Below are 23,142 nucleotides of genomic sequence, written 5' to 3' on the forward strand. Positions count from 1 at the left end.
CAAAAAAGTTTATAGAACATTTTTGTCTCTAAATATGATCAGGAATACGCTGATAAAATTATTCGGTTTCCTCATGTTACACCGTGTATAATAAATGAGTTTCGAACCCTAAGTAAAAACTATGTTATTTCGAATTTTAACAAGCTAATACATGAATATGGTGCATCATATAAAAAAAATGAATATGACCTTTTCTATTAAGAATTTATTAAGGATTATTTCTTTCATAGACACTTTTTTCCTAAAATGTATACTTTTCTCAAAAAATGTAAAAAACTGTAAACCGGGACATATTTCATGCAAAAAGGGGGGGTTGCGTCAGGGGGAGGGGAAGGGACGCTAGTGTGCGTAAAGCACCATACCCTAACGTATCATACTACATTCATAAAAGGCTGGCTATAATTAGTTTTTCTTCCCCATACATTAGAACACAATTTAACCGAATCATTAAGTCCAACGCCAAAGACCGATTAATCCGTCACAGATCTCAGAGCAACACAAATCTACGTGCATTATGCATAAAGTTCAATTTCAGTTTTGGCACTTCGGTGACGTGGCGTCCGAGAGACAGCTTTTGTGTTTAACACGGCGTCGAAAAAGGTTAAAATTGTTTAGTAATTGTAGTGAAGTAGTAGCACAAACCATTTTCGGAACGAGTTGATCTTCCGAGTCGCCGTGTCCGAGCCGACCGTAGCGCCCTTTGCCCCACGTGTATATGCGCCCTCGAGCCGTCAGGCAAGCCGAGTGAGCGCCGCCGCAGGCAATCTGGACTACTTCCATGCCAGAGAGAGATGGGATTAGACGGGGGCGGTCGTAGCTCCTGTAGAACGAAATATATTTCTGTTACTTTTACACTTATGGCGTTTTGCATAAACGTCTGTCTAATCTAACAAATTATTGATAATCGATTGTCGCTATCCGTCATTTAGACATTTGAGTTTGTTAAAAAGAGACAAAATTTAACAGAGGTTTTCAAAGTTATATGAATTTCATTTCATTTATTTCCCACATATACGCTGACAGTATTACACCAAAACGCTTACACGGTATAGTAAAAAAAAAAACTTAAAACTAAACAATTGTGCATTACAGACATACAATAACAATTAAGTCACAATAGTACAGTCACCACACGGGAATGTTGAGCCACTTACCACTGTTCGCAACTTGGTCGAATAATCCAAGTCGGGGTCCGAACTCTTACCAGTCTCGTATCACGACTTCGGCCGAACTCTGCTGACCAATGGGGCGGTCGTTGCTACAGTTACGTAAAACCAAATACGGTTAGCCAATGACCGCCCGTGTTTTCTTCGGAAGGTGGCGTTACTATGGCTACGTAATAACAAAAATATTTAACCAATGATTGATAGCGATTTTTCCGGAAGCTGACGTTACTATGGTTACATTACAACATCCGCTTTAGTCCTAGAAACGTCTATTTGACTGCTAAGCTGCTATGTAGAAATTTTCGTTCACTTTCCTTTTAACGGCAGCCATTTCCATATAATTCATAAACTGAAACTCATGTAGATAACAGCTGTCAAAAGGAAAGTGAATGAAAAATATAATTATAAATAAGCAGAAGTTCATTATTTTACGAATATTTTATTGTGTTCTTTTTATTGGAATTTAAAACATTTCTTTGTAATGTTGTCTAATACCCTCATTACTGTCTCGTAAAGATCTATGTCAAAATATTTATTATTATTTAAAAAATATTTACGTTTAACTCTACTATTTAAAATGTAAAAAACATAACAAATAGACCAAAATCTGTTTATTCGTATTAAAGCAAAGAGATATCTAAAAACTAATAACTTGTATATGACCCATCGTTATCAATGACAGCTTGGAGACGCGAAGCCTTCCGGAACATAATGTTGAATTCTCATAATGTTGAATTCTCGAAATGTTGGATTCTCATAATGTTGAATCTCAAAATGTTGAATTCTCCAAATGTTGAATCTCAAAATGTTGGATTCTCCAAATGTTGAATCTCAAAATGTTGAATTCTCAAAATGTTGAATTCTCGAAATGTTGAATTCTCAAAATGTTGGATTTCAAAATGTTGAATCTCAAAATGTTGAATTCTCAAAATGTTGGATTCCCAAAATGTTGATTCTCAAAATGTTGGATTCCGGGAATTTTTAAACAGTTTTAACCTTTTGACCGCCATCGTCTTATATGAGACAAAGTGACAAGATAAATGACACCTTCATATATTATGAGTATGACAGAGTTCAAACTTGAAAGTTAATTTTTTGACGTACGGCGGTAGTGGCGGTTTAGTTCGTCATCTATGTTGATTATCAATCGCTGCTCTATTAGTGCACTGCCTTATGGGAATATAGTTCAGAGCCGGAAACCGCTACCAACTTTTAGTATATTGTTGGGCATGGTATTGGGTCTCCAAAACTGCCGGGAGACGGCGGCGCGCCGGCCATCTACTTTAGCGGAATGACGTCATCAAAATGACTCCCGCTTCGTTGCGAATATTGCATATTGCACCCAAACTATGCATTGCATATAATCGTCCCCCCCTGGCACTGACTAAAATGACGCTGGATGCGGATCGCTTCCAACCGGTACGAGTGGAGGTCCAAGGGGGAGGCCTATGTTCAGCAGTGGACGTCTTATGGCTGAGATGATGATGATGATGATGAATATGTACATGAATATGATGCATCATATAAAAAAATGAGTATGACCTTTTTTATTAAGAATTTATTAAGGATTATCTCTTTCATTGATACTTTTTTCCTAAAATGTATACTTTCCTCAAAATACTTAAAAAACTGTGAACCGGGACCTATTTCATGCAAAAAGGGGGGGTTGCGTCAGGGGCAGGGGAAAGGACACTAGTGTGCGTAAAGCACCATACCCTAAGGTATCATACTACATTCATAAAAGGCTGGCTATAATTAGTTTATCAAAAAACACAATTTGACCGAATCATTAGTGGTATAGCAACCTGCGACTAAACTAACAAATAAATAAAAAACTGTGTAAAAGTTAATGTATTTATATTTAGAGAATTATGAACCTAGGTAGGTAGTTTAAAAAAACAAAGTATTTTCTCTTATACAAAAATAACTACAAAACAAAATATTATTATTTTCTTCTCCATATAGATACTTACATACTATACGGATTAACTTAAAATATAATAATTATTTTTGGTAATTTACGTACCTAGCTTAAGCCTAGTAAATATTATTTTACGGAGAAATTTCAAAGGCGAAATTAATTGTTTTTCTAATTTAGTCAATAGTTTTTCATACTTTTGGTCAACTGGTACTCATTTCTCGATAGCCTGCTTCTACTATCGATAACCTGGAGATAAAATATCTTTCACCTGTCCTTGATATCATTCACCTGAATTTCAAACGCCTAAACTAATTCTAAACTAATTGAAGGAATTGCTTCCCTTCCACATTTTCTAATAGTTTAAGTTGCCTTTTAACGATCCCAATAAAGACAAATGCAAAAAAGCAAAATTTTTGAAAAACATAAATTTTAACCTGGCGGTGCCAACTTATTGAGAAATGACCTATTATATTTATTTTATACTCTATTTAGTTAAGTTTTAATAACCAACTGCATGTTTATGATCAATACTGAAATGACATATTGGTGGACTAAGGGCCAGTTGCACCAACCACATTTGACAGACTGATCAACGTGAGCCGGCGCGCCCCGGCGCTTTACTATGAAACTTTCCATACATAAAAATTTTGCGAACTCTTTAACGATACGAACAGTTTGGTGCAACCGACCCTAAATACTTTAAAGAACTATTTATTGATTATAAACATGCAGTTCAAAATAGTTAAGGATAAGGGATAGTCAAAATAGTTAAGGATAAGGGATAGTCAAAATATTGATTTAGGTCACTAAATAAGTGTTTGGGTATACATAACAATTTCAAAAAAAGAAGGTGTTTGTTAATATAAAAATATTTAGAGCAATTAGACGCGTCCGCACCGTACAATAGACAGAGTTGACTATCATGTAAACTCACCCGTTGCACCTGCATCGCCCTTATCGCTGACCAATCACGTGCAGTCTGAGTTTTCTGGTACTACTAGCTCGTTAACGTGGATAGAGTAGGTATAATTTAAAATCTACACATTTTGCGATCTGTTCATTATGAGATTTGCACATTTTGCGATCTGCTCATTTTACGTAGCCTGCACATTTTTGCGACTTGGACATTCTGCTCATCCCTTACCTGGACCTATATCGAGTACCAAAATTTTTAGATTTGCCAAGATTTCAAGATTTACTGTTCAACATTTTGAGAATCAACATATTGGGAATCCAACATTTTCGGAATCCAACATTTTGAGAATTCAACATTTTGAGATTCAACATTTTGTAATCCAACATTTTGAGAATTCAACATTTTGAGATTCAACATTTGGAGAATCCAACATTTTGAGATTCAACATTTGGAGAATTCAACATTTTGAGATTCAACATTATGAGAATCCAACATTTCGAGAATTCAACATTATGAGATTTCAACATTATGTTCCGGAAGGACGCGAAGGCATGGACTCCACAAATCGAGTGCAATAATCAGTTCCTCGCAAGTCTTCCCAAACTTCTTGGCAATGATTTTCCACAGCTTGTCTTGATCGTTCATTTCGATTTTCCCATCTTTGGACCATTAAACCCCATAGATTCTCTATGGGGTTTAGATCCGCAGACTTAGCAGGCCACGGTATGACCGTTATTTCCTGTCGACGTTGATGGAGCCAGTCTTTTACAATCCTGGCCCTGTGTATCGTGCAGTTGTCGTGCACAAAATGAAAATGTGGCAATTCTTCCCGTGGATAAAATGCCCTTACGGTGGGAAGCATGCTTTCCTGTAACACGCTGAGATAACATTGAGCGTTGGTCCTGGGAGGTAAAGGAACCAGCTCACCTACACCGTCCGAACTCATCCACCCCCACAAATTTGCACTGATGCGACCCGACTCCCTGTTTGGTATAACATGGTCTTCCGCATATCGCGTATTGTCATAACGCCAGAGATGTAAACGACCGTGGTCACTTGAATTAAACGACTTCTCATCGGAAAATATTGTCGAACCCCAATCAAAATTTCGGTACTGTTGAGCAAAATTGACTCGAGCGATTTTGTGATCTTCCGTCAAAGCAATTTTGTATGCGGGACGTCTATGGTGAAGATCCATAGAATGCAAATGCTTTCGGATGGTATTGGGGTGGCAATTGAAGCGGTCTGCGAAATAGTTGGTAGATATAAACCCATTTTCCATGTAGCTCTCTCGCATTTCATTGCGTTGTTCCATTGATAGTATCGAGACACCATGATTGCCTTGACGGTGATCATTTATATCTCCTTCTGCGGCATACCTATTTACCCACAAACTGACAGTATTTCGCTAGAAAGGAATGAATAGGTTAGATATTTTCTTAATAAAATCAATGTGTTTGGAAATTATTATTTTGTAGAACCTTATACCTGCACATTTAACGCGTTTGCTATTGCACGCATGCTTAACCCTTGCTGGTGCAAAAATATAATTTCATGTCTAGTTTCGTCGTTTATTGCCGGTGGCATATTTGATTTTTTTACTAGATTTAGATAGCTACTTTTCCGCAATTAATGTTACAGCGAAAAAAAAATTGACAATACTCATTGTCAGATATTTTTTCAAAGTTAGAATTTGAGTCAGAAACTATCAAGTCTCTATTAAACATTTCTATAGCTACTGACAGATTATAGGATTATATGTAGACTATCAAAGGTTATCTACCATATTTCCACAAAGGTTACATAAGTATTCAATTAACGTCAACTAGGAGCTGTGACACATTTAATGATAGTAAAGACAGCAATAGCATTTGTCTCTCTCAATGAAAAAATAATTTGAAATTGCCTGATAACATGGATATTTATATAAATATCTCGACTTGAAAAAAGATCTCGCCTATTAATGTCAGTTAAATCATGGCATCCAATTTGAAAAAAATACTAGTAGATTACTAAACGGTTTTAGACGAATTCATGAAGAACTCTCGTTATCCAGTTTCCGCTAGGAACAACGACATCTAGCGTCTGATTCAAACGAGTAACTTCAAAATTTAATGGCCGTTGGCTAATCCTTTTCGTAGACGAAGGAATTTTTATTACGTCAACTAGTTTTGACATAGTGAAATTTTGACGCAACAAAGCAACCAAGATATCATCGGGTAACATCGGTCATATCGCGATCGTGCCTACTAACGAAAAATACCGAACCCATTATATTACACGACTAAATTGCGTCCATTGCCAAGTGGCTCAACATTCCCATGTGGTGACTGTACATTACTACAGAGGCCGGGATGAAAGGGGTTGCCGGCCGAAGACATATAGACGGATAGGTCTGAGGCGGGCAACCCCATTTTCGCCGAGGTATGTATAGTGCTTTTCTCAAACATGCAATGAAATAAATAAAATAAAAAATCCACGAAACCCAAGTTTTATTTATAGAAAAAAACTAAAAGATCTTTATCACGCGTATGTTTTACACGAGTCGTGTATTTTTACTAACCGTATATTTTCATGTATCTTTGATTTTTTCGCCTTGGTATCCGTCTGACTGTCGTTTTCGTCACATAAGTTTACATAGTCTTTCATGTTGATATCATGTTTCACATACATCGTTGCTTTATGCATGCATGCATGTGTAAATATGTATAATTTCCACAGTGTTGACGATTTTGTAGTTACTTTCATTTCTTTAAAATATGCCACAAAACTGTTTCTAATAAACTGTAAGCCATTTTTCTTAGTTTCTCAAATAATAAAATTTCCATAAGCAACCATATAAATACTTCGTCTTTGACTTGGCGGCAGAGGCAGCAAGTTATTTAAAATCAATTTTGCTTACGCTGCCAATTCCAACTCCTACGATTACAATTGATATTAATTTCATATTTCGCCGGAACTCATATTAAAGTAAGAAAATCAACAACGCACCATAAATCCAATAAAACAGAAATACAGAATGAAAATTTTTCAACTTTGCCTCCATAACAATTTAAAAAAAATAACTACGCGTGTTTGAGTAGACCTTTTTACCGCTAACATTTATACTTGGTCAAGCTGATCTTGTCAGTAGAAAAAGGCGGCATATTTGAAAAATGTAGGCGCGAAGGGATATCGCGTCATAGAAAATTTGAATTTCGTGCCTTTTTCTACTGACAAGATTTGCTTGACCGTCTATAGATGAATTATTTGAAATGTTTTTATTTGTGTAGTAAAATTAATTTAAAATTATTGAATTTGGTTAATAATGTATTATTTATTATGTTCATGTTGATTTTATACAAATAAAACTGCAAATTATAGCAAACATTGTTTTTTGTTTTTTTAGGCGTAGTGGAAGAGTGTCATTACGAACCATAAAGCAAATACTGCCTCTAGTTTTTATAATGGATGAATGCCACGATGCTTTGTCACAAATATCTGTGAAATGGAAATTTTAAAAGAGGACTTTGCCGGCCTAGGCCTGCAAGATTTGTATAAAATTCCATTAACGTCCTCTTGTCCTAGCCGCACCTGAAACGTCATACTTCGCAGCCTATTATAAGGAACATAAAATCAATATTTCTTTGCATGTTTGAGAAAAATAAATTAAGTTCAGAATATACCAATTAATTACACAGAAATCTCAGAATAAATAAATGTCAATAAGTCAGTAAAATATAAGCAAATAAAAATAAGTCAATAAAAAAGAATAATAAGTCAATTATAAGACAATTGATTTACATGGAGTCGAGGACAGGTATGAAACTTCTAGAAAAATACCTAACTGGTTAGCAAAGATGTCGGCATCCGGGACCTGCATCAGCAGATTATTTATAAGTGCGATGGCCCGAGCGGAGGGCGCACTCGCCGCACGCACAGTCCGCGTCACACGGCCTGCCAGTAGGCGCCTACGCCTTCGTGCGGGACGTGCGCCACGCGAAACCGAATCCCCTTCCACTGGACAGAAGCTGGGTAACGGAACAGCCAGCCCCACGCGGACCAGGACACTAGGGTTGTCGACCCTACCCCAGAACAAACAGTGGAAATGCGCTATGAGGAGCTTTTTGCGTCTGAGTTCCAGATAGTCCAGGCCAACCATGCCCAAGACAAAGCGGGAAGGGTAGACAAAGGGATAGTAGCCAAACATCTTTTTAAAGGCAAACCTGGCAAATTTGCGCTGCACTATTTCAAGCACGAGCGTATACTTTGCCTCATGCGGATGCCACACGATAGCTCCATACTCCAACCGATTCCGAACATAGGAAAAATAGAGCGCCAACGCTGGCCTAAAACTTGGAAACTGGGCAACTGTTCTAATGATAAACCCTAAAGTTTTGCACGCAGTTTTACAGGTCACAGTTCTATGTTTCGGATGTCGAGTTGGGTATGAATATTAATCCCAAGATCTCGTATATCAAAAACCCTTTCTAGATCAGCTCTGTTCAGGCGATACGGTTCAATTATGGGGTGCTTTGCCCTAGAGAATGTGATGACTTTACATTTAGTAAAAAGGTGATTCTCTTCACTCCATGCTACGACTGCATTGTTCAATGCCAACCGTACAAATTTACTACGATTGCTTAGGTAGTTTGCAAAGAAGCACAACAATTTTGGAGCAAATCCTATCTTTGCAAATTTTTCAAGGAGGATGTCATTATCTTTTACATCAAACGCCTTCTTGAAATCGAAATATGCTGCGTCCACCTGGTGTCGACCATCCATAGCCATCGTCTAAGGTTGGTAGTAGTCGAGCGACCTTTACGAAACCCATGCTAAGAAAGCGGTTAGTTTGCTAAATATTGAGTATGGAAGACGCTATATTCCGCATCATTCACTTTCATAACATCGACTACGCAAGATCATAAATGTAAGTATTTTGCCCTCATCGTCGGTCCTTAACATTAAAACAAAAAAAAAACGTACACTCTATTTCCATGTCCGAGTTTGCCGTCGTCGCCTTCACCCCAGCTGTACACGTCTCCCTCGGAGGACAGAGCCAGGCAATGCTTGCCGCCCGAGTTGCAGGCCACCTGAAACATGTTCACCACCATTAGAACATTACAATAAGACCCTCTAAAGAAATTTCTGAGGGCCTACCCCAACATCGAAAAATCTAAAATCGCTATAGAAACAGTACGTGTTGGACGATCTGCCATCTTGTGGCATAATTCGGAAACTTAGACCTGACATTGACACTTCACGCTAAAGCAGGTGCTATCCCCTACAGTACAAGCACCTTGCCCATTGTAGGTTCTGCCATTTGGCGTAAATTAGTAACTTAAGCGTGACGCGTAACACATTTCTCGCCAATAAATAGGGGGCTCTTGTGCTGCGTCCTACAGTTCCTGCAAGCTCCCTACATGCCTCTCTATCGGTCGCATATGCAAGAGCAATAGAGAGGCAGATAACGATTTTTCGAGAGGCTTCTGATATTATAGTGGAGAGGCATCCTCACTTGATTCCCACCAGTTTGTCTAATTTAAAACAAATGAGCATTTTATGCCTCCTACATATGGTTAAAAAAAAGTTGATAAAATTAGCTCAAGTTTGACGCTTCGCCAGTGTGAGGGCGCTCAGTAATATTTCATGTCATATAAGGGAGAGCAACTGGGGATGTTTATCATGTATTTGTATTTCAATCATATTTGAATCGCAAAAGGCTTACCTTTGTTATAAATACGTGCTGAATGGACGCCAACAGCGTCGGCGTCGATACGGAGTCTATTCCGCCGATACCTAAACGGCCACCCGCGCCGTAACCTGAAACATACGAATTCGATAGAAATTCAGTCTTTCGAAATAATTAATTAAAAGGAATTGTATCAGATTTGTCAAATTATATAATGACATCTAGTAGTTGGCTCGAGACCTACTGCCATTGACTCAGCATTTCTTTGAATTTTCATAGCTTCCGCCATTGCATGAAATTCTTTAGCATCTACTCCGTCCTACTAGTACTTATTGCTCTGCCATTTTATTCCCTATAGCTCAAGAAGACCACTCAACTTTCCCTTACCGGTGGCATAAACCTTCCCGTCGGGTGTGACAGCGAACAGCGTCTGTTCTCCCAGCACTCCCTGCACGGAATTCAGCAGAGCGAGCGTGTGGCACGCTATGGGATCACGCACTTTAGCGCCTAACTGGCCTTAGTGGTTGAGGCCGTAAACCACAGGTAATACAATAATCAGTTGACTATCTCTTACTGGTGGCATAAACCTTCCTGTCGGGTGTGACAGCGAACAGCGTCTGTTCTCCCACCACTCCCTGCACGGAATTCAGCAGAGCGAGCGTGTGGCACGCTATGGGATCACGCACTTAAGCGCCTAACTAGCCTTAGTGGTTGAGGCCGTAAACCACAGGTAATACAATAATCAGTTGACTATCTCTTACTGGTGGCATAAACCTTCCTGTCGGGTGTGACAGCGAACAGCGTCTGTTCTCCCACCACTCCCTGCACGGAATTCAGCAGAGCGAGCGTGTGGCACGCTATGGGATCACGCACTTAAGCGCCTAACTAGCCTTAGTGGTTGAGGCCGTAAACCACAGGTAATACAATAATCAGTTGACTATCTCTTACTGGTGGCATAAACCTTCCTGTCGGGTGTGACAGCGAACAGCGTCTGTTCTCCTCCCACCACTCCCTGCACAGAATTCAGCTGAGCGAGCGAGTGGCATCAGTTGGGATCGCGCACTTTAACGCCTAACTGGCCTTAGTGGTTGAGGCTGTAAACCACTGTTAATACAATAATCAGTTGACTATCTCTTACCGGTGGCATAAACCTTCCCGTCGGGTGTGACAGCGAACAGCGTCTGTTCTCCTCCCACCACTCCCTGCACAGAATTCAGCTGAGCGAGCGAGTGGCATCAGTTGAGATCGCGCACTTTAACGCCTAACTGGCCTTAGTGGTTGAGGCCGTAAACCACTGTTAATACAATAATCAGTTGACTATCTCTTACCGGTGGCATAAACCTTCCCGTCGGGTGTGACAGCGAACAGCGTCTGTTCTCCCACCACTCCCTGCACGGATTTCAGCTAAGCGAGCGTGTGACACGCGCTAGTTCCGCGCACTTTATCGCCTGACTGGCCTTAGTGGTTGAGGCCGTAAACCACAGGTAATACAATAATCAGTTGACTATCTCTTACTGGTGGCATAAACCTTCCCGTCGGGTGTGACAGCGAACAGCGTCGGTTCTCCCACCGTTCCCTGCACGGAATCCAGTTGAGCGAGCGTGTGGCACGCTTTGGGATCGCACACTTTAGCGCCTAACTGGCCTTAGTGGTTGAGGCCGTAAACCGCTGGTAATACAATAATCAGACTATCTCTTACCGGTGGCATAAACCTTCCCGTCGGGTGTGACAGCGAACAGCGTCTGTTCTCCTCCCACCAGCTGCACGGGATTGAGCTGAGCGAGCGCGTGACACGCGCTGGGTCCGCGCACTTTAGCGCCGTCGACGCCGCCTAACTGCCCGCGGTGGTTGTGGCCCCAACCGTAGACCACGCAGCCGCGGGGGTTGCCCACCCACCAGCCGGTCCAGTCTTCGGGCCGCCTGGTAATCGGGGTTATAATTTAGTTTAGTAATTAATATTTACAATCAGTAAGCTCTCTGTTACTTTCATTGAGTAATATAGTAAGAATAGATTTCTCACTCCATACATCAGTTTTGGTACCAAAACGACTTTATTTCGCAGTCGACATCTAGCATCGAGTAGCGGAATTATCAGTACCGCTACTTGATACTAGGATTCTCTAGTGTCGCGACGCACCAAACTTGTTCAACAATTTACAACTAATATTAAAAGCAGAAGGGATTGAAAATAGAGTTTCGGTTAATCCGGTTATAATATTAGCTGAAAATTGTTGAGCATTAGACTTTTCGGACGACGGAACATCTATTGTCAAGTAGCAGTACTGATAATTCCGCTACTGGATGCTAGATGTCGACTACGAAAATAATAGTCGTTTTGGTACTAATACTGATGTATGGAGTGAGCACTCTATGGTACTGTTGGCCTGCCCGGCAGTGACACAGTCATCCAAGGCAAAACTTACTTGTTAACCCAATGCAACAGCTGTTCGTCGTGCTGCCGCGTGAACTTGGTGTTGTCTTCCCAAGGGTAGTATAATGGTGTGGAGGTGCTTGGCTCGGGTTTTGTGTTGTGGATGGCCCGGGGACTCGGCTCTCCGGATTCAGTGCCTTTTCTGAAACAATATGGAGATGATTTAGGGTCAGTGTTGTGTGATTCGTACAGGTCAGTAATCTTTAGTTTTGCCATAAAACGCCTCTGCTATTGCGGCCTAAGGTGAAACGAAAAAGTACACAATTCACAATTCTCCTGCTATCCTCACAATCTTTCTGGATTTCTGGCTTCGATCTGAAATAACATTGAGAGCGTTCGGCGTTTACTTGAAAAAAACTTAAAGCGGGCGGACCGTGCGTAAGCACAAACAGTATCGATCGATAGAACCAAGTCAGAACCAGAAACTTTACATCTGGAGTTAAAAGTGTGATGCTTTAGAAGCTCTTTGTTACCATACGCATTTCTCTTGCAAACAGCTGCAACCCTAATTTTTCTAATAAGCACATCGGCGCTCTTGGGAGCTAAGCTAGAGAAAGTTATTCGGCACTTACCTCGCTACCCAAGTTGTAACTTGGTCATCTCTCATCCTGCTTAACTTGACATCGTCTTCCCACGGGTAATAGTGGTCTAAGCTCCCCTCTTCCGGGTTATAGACTCCTAGATCAGCTAATCGTTTCCTGACTTCGGCTAGGAATGGCATTGGGAGGGGTGTTCGTTTGATAAGTGCGTCGGCTGTCCGTACGCAGAGGCAGTATCGTTTGAACCAGGCCCAGCGCGCCGCGTCAGAGCTGTGACAGACGCGAGAGTCGAGACGTAGGCCGCAGGCAAGTAATGCGAGTTCCTGGGGACAAGATTTTTTTTTCGTATTCTTTGTAAATGCAGCCTTGGCAAAGATGGCGCTAAAGCAGTCGTCCTTTACCGTATATAAATGCAAAATGGTGTAATAAGGCTATAAGCTGGCTCATGAAACTGATACACAGACAGTGAGAACAGTTCCAATATAAATGCCGAAAAGTTACCGACTTCGAATCAAAGAGTATTTTTTATGGCTTCTTGTTGGTCTTAAAGTAAATATTTCGAGTTATGGACTTCAGGGTTATTGGACAAGCACCCATGGACACAGTCACAACTAGGAGCTGTGTTTTGCAAAACCCCACCTTCAAGTATTGCGTGTGCAGCAAATGCGCTCCTAAATGCACAGCGGTCTCTTCAAAGTCGTACTGTTCGAAGAGTAGACTGGGCAGGTCTTTGAGGGCCGGCGGCATAGCGCCTACGGGTTCGTTGTTCGCGCAGATCACGCCGCGCAGGCGTCGCACGCACCACACTCGAGCGCGCCACGCTGTATAGAAAAATATCACTCTTATGAAAGATATTGCGAATTTTTACAAGAATTAGTCTGTACGAATCGGTCTGTACCGGTTTAAATTGTGAAATACATAAATGTAACACTGAGAGTTCTTTAGCATGGTCCTAACCGTTTTAGATAGTATACGTACATAGAGTGGGCATCTGAGCACAAGTGGCTAGCGCCTCGGCTAGGCGCGGCGCCATCTGGTGGTCGTTGGAGATGGTCGCTAGCAGCGGTCCGTCGAGCAGACGCCACGCTAGCTCCACAGACGGTCGGGAGAGTACAAACCGGTCAGAACCGGTTTCCTGTAACAGATTTAGTGTTATATTGAAGAGTGACACAGAACATCGAAGTTACCATTCACTTTAAAATCGTAATTTTTGTTTCACAGCCTTCAGAAGGCTTTAAATGTTTAAAAGTACTTGCTAAGGGTGTATTCCACCTATTCAATTTCATTGTCCAATGTGTATTTTGTCTCACATTTTGCTTAATAAGAGACTAGGACGCAATGACATTGGACAGATGGAATATCACCCTAAGGTAATCTATTCGATGTATAAACCTATGTAATTGAGATACTTACATATAGAGCTATCTTTGGTATCGTCGGGCAAGCGGAGAACCTCCAACCCCATCCGTTTACGGAGCCGTCGCTTTTGAACCGCCACCTCAATTCGTCACCTGTAAACATTACGTCACTTTTAAACCGCTGCAGGAGTATAATTATCAAGCTAAAAAACTCACATGAGTGTGTGCCTACAGCTACACATAATATCTATAAATGTCTCACTCACCCGGTACTATGATCTCGTCCTCCCAGTCGGACGGGTCCCGACCGGAACGGGTGGCTATGACTCGCCCGGCCGCGTCTGAGATCGTCAGCGGGTCGTTCCGTCTTTCCGTTGAGCAGCCTTGCTCGAACATCACGCGGAGTGATATAGCTCCCGGTATCTTCACCACGCCTGGTACATAAATAGTATAAAGTCAGCACTTTTACGTAATTTAAATAAAATCAGAGCATACATATGACAAGTATATTCTAGCAAACCGTTTTGTCATTCATTACAAAAGGCAGTTTTTACCTGGCATGTAAAAATGAGCGTTAATAAGCATGTTCGTAATCGCTTCGTTCAGTGCGTGACAAGCTAAGTAGTGCTATAAGGCGAGCACTGATGATAATTATATCCCATATCGAAAGGGTGCCAAAGAAGCCCAATAACTAAGCCCCTGCTGATAGCTTATTCATCCGCAGGTCTGTATGACGGTGGGGCCCATTTATTAGTCCACGAACTGTAACGTAGTAACCTACGAGAACGGTAGATGGTAGCATTTGCTTTGGCAATGTTTCCGATTCTGGCCACAAGATGCCAGACCCTCCAAGGCGCACGGTTCCTATACTCTTAACAAACGACGGGTTGTCATGACAACACACTAATAATATTAGACTAATATCGTTCGAGAAATGGGCCCCTGGTCCTCTCGAAAACTGTAGGTAATAGATTGTTTCTATTGGTTCAGCAACAGCAAAGTGACCTGATATATCCGTGTCGTCGGGGTACGGGTGCGGGCTCTCCACGGTGACGGCGCGCGGCAGCTGCTTCTGCGGGCCCGCACACGCCTCCTCCAGCTCACACACGCACACCTCTATCACCATGTCGGCTACGGCTGGCTTGTGCGCGCAGAGAGCTGAACATACATTGAGATTGATTAATTACAGGTATACGGCCAATAGTGTATCTATGTGTGGGTGAAGTGTATGAAGGGTTACATCCAATTCAGCCGACCAATCAAATACCGCAATGTAATGATACTCTCATGCGAGTTCTCGCACCGTCTAAATGAGCCTTAAAGGTGCTTAAAAGTCGTCTCTTAACAGAAGTAGCTAGTTTTATTATTGATCCAAAGTTCACGTATGAAAATTTCGTGAAATCGATATATTTAAGGTTAATCTTCAAAAGCTCGCGCCCAGCTATGACTTGAAATCGTCCAGTGCTATCTACAACACATCATAAACACATTGTACCATCGCCCACAGTCCCACACTGTTAACTGACCGTTCGTAAACCTTATTAAAGAAGGCATAAGGTCCATCGATGGACAGCTAAGAGTGTGCCTGTTTGTACAGTAAGTATAATCATTACACACCCATAAGCACATCAGTGATGGTTTTGACAGCGTTATTGGCGTCCGGTATTCGTCCGGCAGATGCTAGCTTGAGCAGGTCGACGAGCGCTCGCGCGTCGGTTTCGCCCAGTTGCGATGTGAAATCGTCCAGTGCCATCTAAAATTACCATCGTCTTTTTACATAAGCTTAAGAAAGCATTAATTGTATGTAGAGCGTGCGTGAAATATACGTGTCTTCCGTTTACAGACGCAAAGTGATTATGTAAAGTTTAAATTTCTCATTTAGGTTACAAGATGACGGACCCTCTAACGCGCATGGTCTCTATAGAAAACACAGATTAACATGTATACTCGTATTTGTGGGAAGTGGTCTAACCTTGGGCGCCTCCGCTTGCTGCACCGTCATAGTGGCGGCGGCGACGGAGACCGCGCTCGACGACATCACGGCGGAGTGTCGAGACGATATCGACCCGCTTAGCGGACTGCTCGCACCGCTCTGTAACGACAAGGATAGAAATATTAGCAATACATGAATAACTAATTTGCATTTCGTCTATTGTAGTGTTGTTACTGAGAGTACTATTTATCTTTGTATAGTGTATCTAGTTCATTATAGTTCTACGATTAAGTGCTCAATATAACGAATTCCTGAATGGTAAATAAGTTCCTTTAAGTAATTATTATGACTTAAAAAAATCCATTAGCTTTCCTAATTTTCTGTAACCTTCCTACCTTTGAGTCGGAGCCATCTTCATATCATACGTACTGATCTAGTTGCTGAAATTTATTTATTTACCTTATTTTTCTCAAACATGCAATGAAATATTGATGTTATGTTCCTTATAATAGGCTGCGAAGTATGACGTTTCAGGTGCGGCTAGGACAAAAGGTCGTTAATGGAATTTCATACACATCTTGCAGGCCTAGGCCGGCAAAGTCCTCTTTTTTAATTTTCATTTCACAGATATTTGTGACACAGCATCGTGGCATTCATCCATTAAAAAAAACTAGAGGCAGTATTTGCTTTATGGTTCGTAATGACACTCTGTCACTACGCCTATAAAAAAAAAACAAAAAACAATGTTTGCTATAATTTGCAGTTTTATTTGTATAAAAACAACATGAACTTAATAAATAATACATTATATAATTTTATAATTTTAAATTATAAATTTAACTACACAAATAAAAACATTTAAAATATTTCATCTAAACGTTAGCGGTAAAAAGGTCTACTCAAACACGCGTAGTTATATTTTTTAAATTGTTATGGAGGTAAAGTTGAAAAATATTCATTCTGTTTTATTGGATTTATGGTGCGTTGTTGATTTTTTGACTTTAATATGAGTTCCGACGAAATAATGAAATTAATATTAATTGTAATCGTAGGTGTTGGAATTGGCAGCGTAAGCAGAATTGATTTTAAATAACTTGCTGCCTCTGCCGCCAAGTCAAAGACGAAGTATGTATATGGTTGCTTATGGCAATTTTATTATTGGAGAAACTAAGAAAAATGGCTTACAGTTTATTAGAAACAGTTTTGTGGCATATTTTAAATGAATGTAACTACAGATTCGTCAACCCAGTGGAAATTATACTTATTTACTCCATTCATAAAGCAACGATGTATGTGAAACATGATATCAACATGAAAGACTATGTAAACTTATGTGACGAAAACGACAGTCAGACGGATACAAGGCGAAAAAATCAAAGATACATGAAAATATACGGGTAGTAAAAATACACGACTCGTGTAAAACATACGCGTGATAATGAAATAGGTACGTGTTGGTTATATTTTGGGTGTAGTTTACTTTTAGTTTTTTCTATAAATAAAACTTGAGTTTCGTGGATTTTTTATTTTATTTATTTCATTGCATGTTTGAGAAAAGCACTATACATACCTCGGCGGGAAATGGGGTTGCCCGCGCTCAGACCTATCCGGCCACGCTTCGCTCGGCCGTCTATATGTCTTCGGCCGGCAACCCCTTTCGTCCCGGCCTCTGTAGTAATGTACTATTAATCTTTATTGCACAATACATGAAGGTACAAATGGTGGACTTTACCCATCTGTCTGACGTGAGCGTTCCCCTTGACCGCCAATGACGTCAACTGACGCGCGCGGCTACAGCGCAATATCAACTTTAGTCCATTGCGACAAGTTTCACGTCGACCCGCCGCGCATGGTAGGCGTGGCGTTAATACTTTCGGCATAGAGAAATATAGTAAGACAAGAGTGTTCACCCCATACATGACTATAGATGTAGCAGTACTGATAATTCCGCTACTCGATGCTGTATGTCTACTATGAAAATAATAGTCTCTTTGGTACCAAAACTGATGTATGGAGTGAGCAATATACGTATTTTTTAGGTTTCCGTACCCAAAGGGTAAAACGGGACCCTATTACTAAGACTTCGCTGTCCGTCCGTCCGTCCGTCCTTTCGTCACCAGGCTGTATCTCACGAACCGTGATAGTTAGACAGTTGAAATTTTCACATATTATGTATTTCTGTTGCCGCTATAACAACAAATACTAAAAACAGAATAAAATAAAGATTTAAATGGGGCTCCCATACAACAAACGTGATTTTTGACCAAAGTTAAGCAACGTCGGGAGTGGTCAGTACTTGGATGGGTGACCGTTTTTTTTTTGCTTTTTTTTTGTTTTTTTTTTGCATTGTGGTACGGAACCCTTCGTGCGCGAGTCCGACTCGCACTTGCCCTGTTTTTGTTTTTTCTCTATGCTTTCGGTGCCAAAATGAACACAAATAACGTGTTCTTGGCTGAATGTGTTATTAAGGGTAAGCTCGCCTGTAAAGTGGTGCGGTCAGCGGGCGCCTCGCCCCCGCCCGTGCGAGCGTCGGCGTCCGTGTCCTCGTCCTCGACGTCCACCCCGGCGACCGCGGGCGCGCCGCCCGCGGTCGCGCACGCCTCGTGGGCGCGAAGAGCCTCCACTAGCAAGCTTCGGGCCTAGTAACACACATATGTAGATGTTATTCACTTCACTGGACTTCACTGGTTCATGCATTGAATAATATTAATATCTGTAAGTATTAATGTACCGTTTGTGCCCAAATAAACATTAAAACATTAGTCATGTCGTGGGCTTCAAAACCGTATGTACGAAATATCGATTAACATTTACAGTCGCTTTTTGGTAAATAAATCATCGCGAGTAAGCCGGATTTATGCAAAAGTTCCCAATTAGGCTTAGCACGGATATCACGTTTGGAATTAAAAAAATACTTTAGCGACTGCGTGAACTCGATCCCATTCCCTCTCTATCGCACCAATACATCAGTGCCATCGAGATTACGAAACCGCTAACGTAAACGTTAAGTGCCAACTCATGGTACGGCTATAGTTCTAGGTTGGAAGATCATGCAAGTAAAATAGTCGGGACAACGCCGGGAAGGTGCTGAATAGTATTATAGTTAAAAGTAACTAACTCTCTTAAATTAACCATTCATAGATAATAATTGACTGAATGGACTAAACTTAGCTTAGGGTGGTATTCCACCTGTCCAATATCTTTGTCCAATAAGCATTGCGTCTCACTCTCTCATTAAGCAAAATGTGAGTCGCAAATACACATTGGACCAATATATTGGGCAGATGGAATACCATGCTTACAAACAGATCTCATGTCAATTTAGAACGTACCTGGGTAATATGAAGTCCCAGTAAAATAAGCGACAGTGCGTGCTGAACAGCCACAGGTGGTTCGAGCGCTAAAGCAGCCGCGGCTAACGATGGTATCGGCTCCTGCCGTTCTTCTACCATGGTCTCTTCGGAATATAGACCTGTGAAGGTGAAGGTTTATATTTGGTTGATATTTTTAATTGTTTTCTAGTAGTGTACACATTTGCTGCAAAGATTGGCTACGTCAGTCACCTGAGAGCGCACCAGCGACGCTCTCAGCTGTAGCATAGCAGTCGCTGTAGCCGAAAACGGCTAGGAGGAGATGAGCATGAGTAGTGTCAACGTCGGTGGTAATAAATTACGAGTTTCATAATAGTCTTTTATTTTCCTCGTGGGTGGTGTGAAAACTATGTGTCACATGGCAGCAATAATGTTTTCATGGGCTTGAACTTCTCACTATTCTTGGAATTATATTGTATCTTCACTTCGTTCAGGATTCCTTGCCGCAAACATATAATTTTGATCCATTGAGATACAGACTACTCATATAAATATAGTCATAGAAATTTTTTTTTCTTTCCAGACGTATTGGGGTGAGGACGGACTCACGTACGGTCTAGTACTAGAGCATGCGGTCGTTGTACTGACCTAGCGCGGTGGCGCCCAGCGGGTCCCTGAGCACGGGGAACACCAGCGGCTCCTGCACGGGCGCGCGCTGGTCGGTGACGGGCGGCCGCAGCGACCACGCCGCCGAGTGGCTCGAGCCGGCCGCGGCGCGCTGCACGCCCTCCACGCCCGCCACCAGCGCCGGCCGCCGGTTCACGCACGTCGTGCCGTTGCCCTGCTGACCGTGGTCGTTGTCGCCCCACGCCCACACCTGCAATACCAAATTATAAATAGCCAAAACTACAGTCATTTGTTTTACAACTATATTTCACCAGTACGGATATGATAGCCCTTGACGGCCCCCGACCCCAAGGCAGACCAAAAAAGCGATGGCTCGATGTCGTGAAAGCAGATATGAACGTGAACGGGCTGTAACGTAGACATTTTCTTAGATTTTAAATTAATATTTTTGGGTTGAATTCCTTTTCTTATTTCAACGTTTTTAACAATATCCCAAACTAACTCGATTGACTGCACTTCTTTGCATAATCTGTTGCATTCAGATGCACCTTTTGATGCTTATCTGTTGTCGGGGTTGTCATATGAGTAAAAATAATTAAAACTTGAGATATTTATGTTGTCACTCCAGGAAAACTTTGTATGATTTAGGTATGACTTTTTTAGATAAAAAATAATATTGATGTAAAACAAAACATAGAAATTACAGACTGACAAAGTGGCTCTGAAATGAAACATTATTAGATTTAATGATGAAATATATTTCTTAGGCTGAAAAAAGAGTTCTCTAGATAAATCAGTTCAGAATTTTCGCAGGATTTGTGTCTTCAGGGATTGGCACCCTACTTTTGTTTTAGGCCTTTTGTTCTCAACATATGAGGAGGTCATTCTGAGGTGACATACACTTTTGATGTGTGGACCCCTCCGGGAACGCACGCTCGCATGAGCCCTATTTTGTGGTAAGACCACACATTCCACATGGTGGTCAAAATGGTGGAAGCAGTTCGAGTCCTTCGGTGTGTTCCACTGAGTAAGTATAAATGGAATTTAGTTGTGATCAATTCCACAATGGCGCGAAACATTGTGGGTTTTTTCTTAACCAGGTTTTGGTTCTTTACAGAGTTGACTCCTGCTCGAGGGTTGGGAGTGCTCCGCGAGAAGTCCTAACAACTTCCAGTGCGGTGAGCTAAATTTCCAATTGTTTCATATTTTCTTTAGCGGCCATTAAGGCGTCGGCTAATATATCCTTTTCTCGCTTTGCAGGAGCCGGGATGTTTCTAGAAGCGTTCGATGTTTCTAGAAGTTTCAAGATGTTTCTAGAAGCTTTTGATTTCTTTTGAAATTCGTTTGAAGATGATTTGAAGTTTTAAGATGATGCTGTGGGATCTGTCCCACATCATCTGCACTGGCCGGCTCCAACCAGGTTAGCAGTCAGCTTCCCGGGGATAGGCGAGGTCACTCCCCGCTGCTCCAGGTCCGGTAGCAGTTTTTGAGGTCGGTCCGATGTATCTTTAATTTTTTTAAATTGCGTCTGCGCTCGGCTACAAATTTAAAATGTAATTTAGAGCAATAGTTATTTCAGTTTAAAGTTTTGAAAGTTCTGGTGCATAAAACTTAGGTATTTCGAAATTTAGTTTTTAGTAATTAATTAATTGGTGTAAACTTTATAACATGAACCTGTGAAGCGACCCAGCTATACCACTGAGCTTTTGTAATATCTAATGTTTAGGAATAAAGTTTGTTAGATATAAATCTGTTTAATTGTTTCTCCTCTTAGCTTTCCTACAGCAAGGTTTCCATTTAGTTTATTTTATTTAATTTTGATTTAATTTAATTTTGTTAACATGGCTGTTTCCATTTTAGAGAAGCCGGAGCTTTCCATTCATTTATTTTACCCCCTTTCAAAACACCCGTGTTACAGGGCACACACAAGACGACGCTCAGGATCGCGCAAAGCAAGGATCCAGGGATGTTGCGGATGCAGATTTTGTGACATCCGCAAATGCGGATATGTAAAGGCTCACATTCGCGGATGCGGATATTAAAAATAATTCGGAAGTTCCGTGGATGCGGATGCGAATATTCGCAACATCCCTGGCGCAAAGTGGAAGACAGCAAGTAGGAAAGCGGACCCTGGCAAAGACCGGGATAACGCTAGGTAAAAGATTTCACCATATCATCTCTTTATTCCTTTATTCTTCAACAAACTACGAATAAGATAGTTGCATCTTCTTTTGGATATATCCAAGAGTTATTTCTTTGAAAGGAACAGAATATAACATACCTGGTTGTCGGCAGTGACGGCGAGGCAGTGTAAAGCACCGACGGCCACATGAACAACCCTTTGCCCGCGCAGCGCTTCTACAATAGTTGGTCTTCGTACGTGGACGTCACAACCGTGCCCCAATCGGAAGTAGTCGCCTTTGCCCCACGTCCACACCTGTGTAGAAAAATGATTTGAATAACACACTATGGAAGCGCTAGAACGAGAACTTATGTCTATTTCTCGGTCGCCGGTTGACGCCGTGGGTTGATTCACATTGTATGGGAAAACAGTAAAATATCTATAGGTCGTGACGCAGCATATCATATCTCATATATCAACGAGAGACAAAGGCGTAACTCTCCTAACTGTAATGCAACACTACAATTCAAACAGACTATTTTTAGATTATATTTAGACAACAGCGTTAGCTTTAAGGTTCTATTCAGTAATCTCGATATATCAATTTAAACTGTGTTACCAATTTTTACTGTTATAAGGCTTGTGTTGTGGGAACTAGACTTAACCACGATATAAATCGAGAGAAATACTTAAATACATAGAAAAAGGTCACGACTCACGAACAAATATTTGTGATAAACACAAATATCCCTTACCAGGATTCGAACCCGGGATTCATGAAAACTCATACCGACTTTTTTCGTCGTGAATACCCTGTACTTACTTCTCCATCTCTAGTCAAAGCGAGACTGAACTGAGCGCCGCACTCCACCTGGACTACGCCGAGCGTGTTCAGCCTCTCTATGTTCATTGGTAACGCGCAGCCGTCGGAGCCACCACGTCCTAGAACAGGGAAACATTCAACCGTTCTCACTGAAAACAAGTCGATCGAAGCAAAATGAAGACCCCAGGAGAAAACGATCATATTTTCGACAATTTTAAAAGATTGACCACAAAACTAATAAAAATAAAAATTTAACTGTTATGGTCGGTCTGCGGTCGTCCAGATATGTGCGGGTATGCGTTGCGAGGGATGTGTTTTTAAGAA

At 41.3% G+C, this 23,142-nt stretch overlaps 1 protein-coding gene across 1 annotated transcript in view; it reads right to left on the reverse strand.

The window, feature by feature from the left end:
• The window catches only part of LOC134678244 (probable E3 ubiquitin-protein ligase HERC2), a 114,505-nt gene that overhangs the window by 22,278 nt on the left and 69,085 nt on the right, over window positions 1-23,142 (reverse strand). The window contains exons 59-76 of the mRNA XM_063536715.1: window positions 22,819-22,937; window positions 22,155-22,310; window positions 19,895-20,123; window positions 19,268-19,407; window positions 18,416-18,574; window positions 15,975-16,094; window positions 15,620-15,755; window positions 15,008-15,160; window positions 14,269-14,436; window positions 14,058-14,155; window positions 13,623-13,779; window positions 13,284-13,465; window positions 12,678-12,967; window positions 12,098-12,247; window positions 11,374-11,594; window positions 9,711-9,805; window positions 8,969-9,075; window positions 643-820 (exon numbers count right to left, since the gene is read on the reverse strand). Coding sequence (XP_063392785.1) covers window positions 643-820; window positions 8,969-9,075; window positions 9,711-9,805; window positions 11,374-11,594; window positions 12,098-12,247; window positions 12,678-12,967; window positions 13,284-13,465; window positions 13,623-13,779; window positions 14,058-14,155; window positions 14,269-14,436; window positions 15,008-15,160; window positions 15,620-15,755; window positions 15,975-16,094; window positions 18,416-18,574; window positions 19,268-19,407; window positions 19,895-20,123; window positions 22,155-22,310; window positions 22,819-22,937 — 2,858 coding nt within the window. The remainder of the gene's footprint in view (window positions 1-642; window positions 821-8,968; window positions 9,076-9,710; window positions 9,806-11,373; window positions 11,595-12,097; window positions 12,248-12,677; window positions 12,968-13,283; window positions 13,466-13,622; window positions 13,780-14,057; window positions 14,156-14,268; window positions 14,437-15,007; window positions 15,161-15,619; window positions 15,756-15,974; window positions 16,095-18,415; window positions 18,575-19,267; window positions 19,408-19,894; window positions 20,124-22,154; window positions 22,311-22,818; window positions 22,938-23,142) is intronic.

This window comes from Cydia fagiglandana, chromosome Z, assembly GCF_963556715.1.
Source record: "Cydia fagiglandana chromosome Z, ilCydFagi1.1, whole genome shotgun sequence".
Lineage (NCBI taxonomy): Eukaryota > Metazoa > Arthropoda > Insecta > Lepidoptera > Tortricidae > Cydia > Cydia fagiglandana.